Source organism: Bison bison, unplaced genomic scaffold (assembly GCF_000754665.1).
Source record: "Bison bison bison isolate TAMUID 2011002044 unplaced genomic scaffold, Bison_UMD1.0 scf7180017864473, whole genome shotgun sequence".
NCBI lineage: Eukaryota > Metazoa > Chordata > Mammalia > Artiodactyla > Bovidae > Bison > Bison bison.
The window spans coordinates 18,346,336-18,355,343 of record NW_011495034.1 but is presented as its reverse complement, the minus strand read 5'-3'; the positions used below and the strand labels follow the sequence as shown (position 1 = coordinate 18,355,343).

Sequence of the window (9,008 nt, the reverse complement as noted above, 5' to 3'; positions counted from 1 at the left end):
ACTTAACATTTAATGAGGCTCTCAGTATGGTGTGTAATAACCATACCTGCTTTTGGCAGTCAAGAAACCAGAGCCTTGAAAATCCATCTCTTGCCTCCAAGGATGTCTGTGGCCTCTCTCAGCTATGACCCCCACAGGTCCTGTCATTGTCAGAACCTCCACCTAGACTTGCCAGTTTACTTCACATATCAGGGAAAAGGCACCTGCCTTTCAGCTTGCTTCTTGAATGGTCCTTAAGAGGCCTAGTAAGTGACCCTTGAATTTTCCTTTTAAGTCTCGTTACTAGTCCAGAAAACCCACCCCCACCCCCGCCACCCTTTCTATCTTAGCCGTGGTTTCCTTTCTTCTCTAAGCATCCAGTACAGCTCGATATGGGCAACCTGAAGCTGTTCTCTGAGATTTCATTTTTCTTTATTCAGTAATTTATCACTTGGAAATCAGAGTAAAGGTTGTTATTTCTAATATTGGAAACACCTGAGTTAAAATTTTTTTCCCTCCTGGAGCAATCCAGGAATCTCATAAATACTGTTGCCTGAGAAAAGAGGGCTACTCACTTCCCTTAGAGAGAGAGATTGAACGGGTGAAAGGGAGGAAAGGGGATGACGCAGGAGAGGAAGGACCTGGAATGGGCAGTGCAGGCGCTTCATGGGCTCCTAGAAACTCGGGTCTTCACCAGTCAGGGGAGGGAGAGGTTCGGAAAAGTGGAGCAGGCAGTCTGAAGCACAGAGCCAGGTCAGCAGCTGCTCAAATGGGGCGGCTTGCCTGGCAGACCCATCCATCTTCTGCTAAGTAAAAGGGCTTTGGAACTGGGGGCCTGGCGGCCCACCTTTGCTAACTCTGCACCACACTGGAGGAACGTGACAGTGGAGGGCAGGACGGTCATCCACCCACTGGGAATCTGTCATTACACCACCGAGGGGAGAAAATGGAAGGATGGAGTGCTGGTTCCCAGGACAGTGCCCTGACCCAAAACTTAACTGGGTTCCTTCTCTTCTTCCCCTTTCTCTCAGCAACTCCGCAGCCAAGCCCGAGCCCTGATCACCTTTGCTGGGATGATACCCTACAGGACATCTGGGGATACCAACGCGAGGCTGGTGCAGATGGAGGTCCTCATGAATTAAGTGTGATGTTCTGAGGGGCTCACGGGGCTGCTTGCTGTCAGTACTTCAGGGCCGTCCAGGGTTGGGGGGTGTTTCTGGTTTTGTTTCTGTTGTGTTTGTTTTGTTTCATTTTTCTGTATTATGTATTTTTGTCAACACCAATAAATTTCTTTGATTTGTATTTTTTTTCACATTCTTTTAATTTCACTGTTTTTTTCTCCCCCTTTTGCAGTTTTGTTGAAATTTTTATTTGTGTGGGAGGAATTGTCCTCACTAGTGCTTGGGCCAGAAAATGACAGACTTGTATAGGCATCCAGGAGTTGGTTAAAGTCGACCTGATATGATTAAAAATTGAGCCAAAATGAGCAAGGAAATGAAGCCTTTGGGAGTTGCTTTTATTTAGATATAACATTCCCTACAGCAGGGTGACAGTTAGCTTTTCACATTTTTATTTGAATGTGAGAGCCAGCCTCAGCCTTGGGTGAGTTAAGATTTGTGTGTGAAATAGCAGGCACTCCACATCCTCCTCCCTCTTATCTCCCCAAGTTGTGCCTTGAGGTCCAAGTCGTTGTTGTTGTTCAGTCGCTCAGTCGTGTCTGGCTCTTTGTGACCCCATGGACTGCAGCACACCAGGCCTGCCTCACCATAGCCCAGAGTTTGCCCAGGTTCATGTGCATTGCATCGGTAATGCCATCCAGCCTTCGCATCCTCTTCTCCCTCTGCCCTCAATCTTTCCCAGCATCAGGGACTTCTCCAAAGAGGTGGCTGTTCATATCAGATGACCAAAATACTGGAGCTTCAGCTTCAGCATCAGTCCTTCCAATGAGTATTCAAGGTTGATTTCCTTTTAAGTTGACTGGTTTGATCTCATTGCTGTCCAAGGGACTCTGAGGAGTCTTCTCCAGCACCACAGTTCGAAGGCATCAGTTCTTTGGCATTCTGCCTTCCTTATGGTCCAGGTCTCACAACCATATGTGACCACCGGGAAGACCATAGCCTTGACTATACGGCCCTTTATTGGCAAAGTAACGTCTCTGCTTTTCAGCACACTGTCTAGGTTTGTCATCGCTTTTCTGCCAAAAAGCAGTCATCTTCTGATTTCATGACTCCAGTCACCATCCGCAGTGACTTTAGAGCCCAAGAAGAGGAAATCTATCACTGCTTCCACCTTTTCCCCTTCTATTTGCCATGAAGTAATGGGGACGGATGCCATGATCTTAGTTTTTTTAAATATTTAGTTTTAAGCATTTTCACTCTCCTTCTTCACCCTCATCAAGAGGCTCTTTAGTTCCTCTTCATTTTCTTCCATTAGAGTGATATCATCCACATATCTAAGGTTGTTGGTGTTTCTCCAAGACCATCCTCCAAATTATCTGCCCTGATGCCAGGATTAATGTTTGCTGTTCTGCTGAAATCCCCCTGGAGATGAAAACATAGTCCTGGAGACCCATAGTCTGATCGGTGAACATTGTCAGGGTCTCAGCTGGAGCTCAAGGCAGGGCAGACCTGGCCGTTTCTCCCTCTGTCTGCTCCACAGCAAGGCGCCTGCTTGGCCTTGTCCGTGCCCCTCTTCAAGAGGACTTCTCAGCACCTCTTCTCTCTTCTCTGCCAGTTGGTTCCTCTCCTTGGACAGCCTCCTCTCCCTGTCTCCATTCATAAAGCCAGTTGGCCAGGTCAGCTCATGGGTCTCATTCCACTGGGCATCAGTACCATCGGTATGTGGTCCCTGAGCAAGGTTGTCCCCCATCGGTGGCCCTGTTTCTTCCAAGGCCTTGGGCTAAGCTGGAGAGAACGGGAGGACGAATGTTCCTGATGTGCCAGCTGGGGCTACAGGATCGGGTGTGGTCAGCTCTGCTGGCTTTATGGACTGCTCCTGCAGCAGCTCTCCCAGGGGGAGAGTGTTAAAGTCCCCAGAGTCTCCCAAGGTACCTTTTGCTTCTAGAGAGAAAACTCCTCACAGGGCACAGTTACCCTCATAATCCTGTAAATACAAATTGTTGCCTTTGCTTGTAGTAAAGAGCTCGTCTATAGATACTGGGGCCATCTGCTGCTCCGCAGTCGGATCCCGTTATATCTATCAAGGATGTAGCCTGAGGGGCTGTCTCCCTCTTCAGCTCGCATCTATTCACCTTCAGTTGAGCTTTACTAAGAAAGTCTCAGAAGACAGGCTCTGCAGGAGACTTGATTTAGCAAGTTGTACCCTTTTTATAGGCAGTGATTTATATTTTAAACAAAGCAAACAATTTGCTTTAACAGTGCCGTAAAAGAGTTCTCTGAGGACTTTTCATAAACGTGACTTAAGAGTTCTGATTTTTTTTTTTTTTTAATGCTAGATCTTGTAGATAGAAATGTAACATTACCATAAAGGACAGAAGGTACAAGGGATTTAAATATGTATTTACTTCCTAGTTCTTCTCTTGTTCATCATTTACATCATGAGAATTAATTGTGGATTTGCCTTTCTTTGCATCATGCAGTTCTGCGGGCTCCAGACAGGAGAGCTGCATGGGAGCCCTGCATAGGGGGGTGAGGTCCTCCACCTTTGGACAGAAGGAAGGGGAAAACTGCCCTGATGGGGAAGCTGTGTGGAATTGAGAGGAATGCAGTCCCTGGTTGGAATTTGAGGGCCTGCCTAGCAAGAGACACTTACAGGAGAAATAAGATAACTCTTCTTATTCCAGGAGGGCCAGGCTCCTGGAGCACACCCCAGTGCTTGTCCTATTGACTGATTCTGTGGTAAAATAAAGCTGGGTGCAGAGATGAAGGAGACACGAGGCTGAGTTTGCAAGGCCACTGCATCAACAGGTTACCGTGTACCCATGGTTACAGCTTGTGCTCAGAATTCATGGTCCTGTAACAGGTTATTAGGTTAAAAGCCATCCTCAGTCGGTCATGGAACTAAATCCTCTCCCTTGATACTGGCCTGTGATTTCACCATTATTCTAGAGAAACAGAGAAAGTGGCCCTGGGAGTCTGTCGCCTTCCCCGGGTGAGATTCCAATCTTTCTAACAAAATCAAGGGCACTTGGAGCTTGATGGGGTTAGTGCTTGCCTCCAAATGGCTTATAATAAACTCACTGAGACACTCAAAGGGAAGTACTCACTTGGTCTAGGGCCTTTTCAGAGGCCTCAAGATTTAATTACAAAGATTCTGTTCCTTTGAATTTTTTTTTTTAAACAGCCCTGGCCACCTGACTTCTAAGGGAAAACCGGAGTGGGAGTAGTGTGCTCTCAGAGTGAATCATTTGGGTTCATCACTCCTGTTGTTATTTTGATGAATGACTTTAAAGTCTAGGGTTTAAGTTACTTTAAGCACAGTACTATAGACTTTCCCACAGAATCCCACAGTTGCTGATACAGAGGGGAAAAAATTGTGGACTATCTCCTCTTTGGCTTCTCACCCCTGCCCGCTTTGTTTAATATTCAGTTAAGCCATTCCGTGCAGATGTGCCAGTGCCCTACTGCTTTACATGGATCTCCACAGTCCATGCTTCTCCATTAGGCGTCAGAATCTTTGTCCAGCTCATTCGGTAGTTCACATCACACCACTCAGGAGGTGATTGAGCATGCCAAATACTGCATAAAACCCCAGGCTGGGGCGTTGTCCCAGGCCTGCCAAAGTGCTGGCAGGCCCCAGCCTGACTGGACTCTCACTTAGCTTCAGTCAGTCATGGAGACTGAGACTTCCGTCCAGCAAACTGGGAAAAAATGTTATAAAATTCCTAATGGAAATATGCACTTTAAGGTATCATTCAAGATGCTCGTTTAGTATCAGTAAAAAAAAAAAAAAACTTTTATGCCTGCCTTTCAGAATATCAGGAAGAAGTCAGCGACTCATTAAACAGAAATCATGTAGCTCCCTGGAGGGAAATGAGGCAATGAGGCTGTGTTGAGGTCCCTGATGTCCCCCCAGTCTTCATTCTTTTAGGTGGAATTGAGACATCACTTGCCTCCAGCCCATCTTCTGACCGCTGCATAGTATACTGGTATCCCTCACAGGACAGGGACAGGAGGGAACCAAATCTGTCTTCTTACTGCTTGTTTCTAACTAAAAAGGTTGGTGGGAAAAAAACATAAAACCACTACCTAAAATGTTGTGAACATTAATTTCAGATGATCTGTACTTCTCCTTGCCTTGTGACTGGCTCTAATTGAGGATCTGGCCAAACAGGCCCCGTGTATTGATGTGTCCGCCTTAGTTCCCTTCAGCTGTTACAGCCCTGCACGTGCCGGGCTGTGCTCGGAGCTGGGGATGGCCACGGTAATCAAGTCCCCATCCATTCAGAAGTCTCGGTGGGATCTATCTTTTTTTGTCCAGAACCACTTTAGTAGAAATACTATCAGTTCTAAATTGCTAGCCCAGGAAAGGAGGAAACTTTTTCTGTCCTAACCTTGATTTTTGAAATAGCTTCCATGTGCCCTCTCTGGGGAATCTCGTTTAGCACCCACCTAGTTTAGCAAAGGTTTGAACAAGCAGGTCCTTTGCTTCCGTCTCCTGTACCAGCCCCCTGCCCACATCCTCTGTCCCAGCTCCACGTGCCTGGATTCAGACTCAGGGGCCTCTAATAGGCATTCAGCCTGAAAGAAGGTAGAGGGGAGTGTCTCCTGGAGTCAGACCAAGGCTGATCCTTGAAAGAAGGAAACTTGGTGGAGCTGCACAGTTTGCAGGGAAATGTTGAGAAGAAGGGGGTGGATGTTTGATTCACTCTTAACAGTAGTAAAGATCAAATCTTAAAAAATAAAGGTTGAGGGATGGGCAGAAACCCAGCACTGCATTGGCACAGTATCTATCCTCCCTGTTGCCTTTGCCTTTGGGATCCTTGAGATTCTGGGGAGGATGAGAGTTGCCTCAGACAGTGGCTTCTGTTTGAGCAGGAAGTGGCAGAGCCATGATCCCAGAGGGGACTTCTAACAGAGAAACAGACACATTGTATAGCCTCTTGGGTGGCCCCAGCAGAGCCGGCCTAGGCCCCTTCACCAGGCCCCCTGCATCAGATTTAGCCAATAAAAATACAGGCTACCTCGTCACATTTGAATTTCAGATAAACAACGAATAGTTGTCTAAGTTTGTCCCAGTTTTATCTGGCTACCCTATTCAGGCTTGCCTCTGCTGGCATCTGCTGTGCAGAGGCTTCCAGGCTTGGCACAGGCTGCCGGGAGCTCTCCAGCTAAATTGATTGCCCTGATTTGTTGCACTGTTTGTGCCTCTGGGGGCAGCGGAAATGATAGCTACGCAGTTACTTGAGAAAGGGCGTGCATGCGTGCTAAGTCACTTCAGTCATGTCCAACTCTGTGACCCCATGGACTGTAGCTCACCAGGCTCCTCTATCCATGGGATGCTCCAGACAAGAATACTGGAGTGGGTTGCCGTTTCCTCCAGGGGATCTTCCCCACCCAGGGGTCGAACCCACATCTCTGACATCTGCATTGGCAGGTGGATTCTTCTATCATTGCACCACCTGAGAAAGGGCGGAAACAAGAATTCAGTTCTGAAGAGCCCGGCTGACAGTCGGATGTGTGTGGGCCCCCCTTGACCTCAGCTGCTAGCCTCTACTGGGTATTCTTCCACCAGGAATTTCAAGTGTGTATTTTATAAAGGGCGCAAAGAGGCAAAGTACAGCCTTTGCTCAGTTGATCAGTAGCTGATGAGAAATGCACGGGGGGAGAATGTTTTGCCTTGTTTAGTTGGCTGATCATTTTCCTTTCGTCTTTGCTTTGCTGACACTGTCAGTCTGTGTGGTGTTTGTTGGGGGAAGGGACGGGGTGGGAGAGAGTTGGTGTGTGTGTTCTCATGCTCCTTCCAGTAACTTCTGCATTTACTGTGTTTAGGATGGTTCCTTCATCACCACCCCTGTGTGTAGCCAGTAAATTTCCGGAATTTTGCCCCCTTTGTTCAGTCCTTCAGTGGAGCAGGAACCATTCTCAGGCTCCCTTCCTGGGGATGTCCTTAGCTGAGGCGCAGCCTGGGGCTCCTCAGAAGGCAGCCGAAATGCCTCTTCCCCGTCTCTGGGGTGACCTCGCTGGGCCCCTCCTCTACTCCCTGCAAGGAGGGCTGAGGCCTGCCGGGCCCCTGGATCTGCGAAGCCCCCAGGGGTTTCTGTAAGTACAGGACTTGCAGCTCTGAGGTCTGGCTGTCCCCCCACCAGCTTTGGAGTTAAGTCCCCTGGCTAGGGGTCTGAGGAGGGTCAAGCTGGAAGTGTGGTGGGGACCTAGACCATCCAGAGCATATGGGTGGTGACCCGCGTGTGGCATGCATTCTGGGGCTGGGAGCTGTTGAAAGTCTGTGACCATTGGTGGGTGCTCAGTGGAAAGAATTTTAAATGGGGGTTGAGAGCCAGTTATTGGCCTTGGGGGAGGGGATACAGGATGGGTCTGGTGAGGGGAGAGACTTGGGCCTGGTCATGGGACAGGTGTCTCCTACTTTCTCGAGCAATATCTGGCTGTGTTTCTGACCTGGAGGGGTTTTCAGGGTCTGGAGGCTGGGCTTCTGTCTGGGTATGTGCAAATGGCTAAGGAGGTTGGGGTCTTCATCTCTATACCTGGCCCTAACGAGAAGCCCTGGAGAGACGGGCTCCAGCTGCCTTGTGGCCGGAATGTTCTCTCCTTGAAGGGGCCACAGGAAGAGCTGCAGCCCACTCCCTTTGCCTGGGGGCCCTCAGCTTGTTCTGGTCCCCGCGTCCTAGGGGAGCCCACTTCGTGATGAGTCACCTGGAAATCTGGGCCTCATACAAGTGCCCCCGACCCTGTGTAGGGTTCCGTGCTCTCTTCTGGGCTCTGCAGCACCTCCTGGAGGGGGTGCTGGTGAGGAGCAGGGCCAGGTGAAGAGCTGGCCGCTGCTGTGAAGTATAGCCCTGTTCATCCAAGTCTCGGAACTGGAGGCTTTTCAGTGGAGTCCTCAGTTAAAATATTTCTAAAAGCCACCCAGGTGGCAAGGAAAGAGGACCAGGTTAGGGCCACTGGTCCCCCCTGGGGCGGGGCCCCAGGTCTCCATAGAAGCCCCGGGGAGCGCAGGGAAGCAGGAGGACTGACGGTGGGCCTCGAGGCCCGGAGCTGGGGCTGCGCACGGCGGCGCTGCCTTGGCTGGGAAGACCTTTTCCTTGGGGAGGTCGGCTGGCAAGTTTCCTCGGCTGCTGCAGATGCCTCGCTCTCCTACAGGGCCAGCCTGATGTTCAGAGCTTGAAGGCTCTCCAAGCACAGAGCCCTAGATGAAACAAGCCCACCAGGCCTCAAGACCCAGCATTTTCAAGAAACATATATCTTGGAGGTGGCCAGAAAGTTGGGCTAAAATCCTCCTTTCACAATCTGGTAATCATGTGACTGAGGTCAGATTATTGACTGCTGCAAACTAGATTGCTCAGGTATAAAGCAGGGGTCCAATTGCTATTCCATCAGGCTAATGAGAAGGTGAAGTTAATTTCTAGAAATCACTGACCTATTGCCTGACACACTCTGGGCCTCAAGGTTAATTTTGGCCACTCTGCTACTAACCTTTAGTTGGGGCTCTGAAGCTAGGGGCTCCTCTACCATTTGGCTTCTGCCCTTCACAACAGGTTTTTCACATGGGTGCAGGGTGGAATCAGTTATCCCCAAGCCGGTGATAGCTTTTTTTTTTTTTTTTTTTTGCAAGAAGACAGGCTTAAAATTAGTAAGCCAAAAATTTGCTACTAGGGGACAGACATTGGCATGTCAAGTTCAACTTGTGATTCCTGTTGATTCAGTGACTGCTAAATGGATAACGCAATTCAACGAATGTTTGAGCATCTGTGCTGTTTCAGGCATTATTCTAGGTGCTGGAGACACAGAGCTGAGATGAATCGACATGCCTGCCCTCAAGGAGCTTACCTTTTATTGAGGTGAGACCTACAGGAAAGGGCCTCTTCTGCCCCCACTCCCTACCCCCACCCTATG

General features: G+C 49.1%; 1 protein-coding gene across 4 annotated transcripts in view; it reads left to right on the top strand.

Annotated features, from left to right (window-relative positions):
- NUP93 (nucleoporin 93kDa) overlaps positions 1-1,474 on the top strand; it is a 103,337-nt gene extending 101,863 nt beyond the window's left edge. For all 4 annotated transcript variants that reach the window (XM_010861908.1, XM_010861910.1, XM_010861909.1 and 1 more), the window contains one exon: positions 1,011-1,474. In XM_010861908.1, coding sequence (XP_010860210.1) covers positions 1,011-1,121 — 111 coding nt within the window. In that variant the 3' untranslated portion in view covers positions 1,122-1,474. The remainder of the gene's footprint in view (positions 1-1,010) is intronic.
- The last annotated feature ends 7,534 nt before the right edge of the window (positions 1,475-9,008 follow it).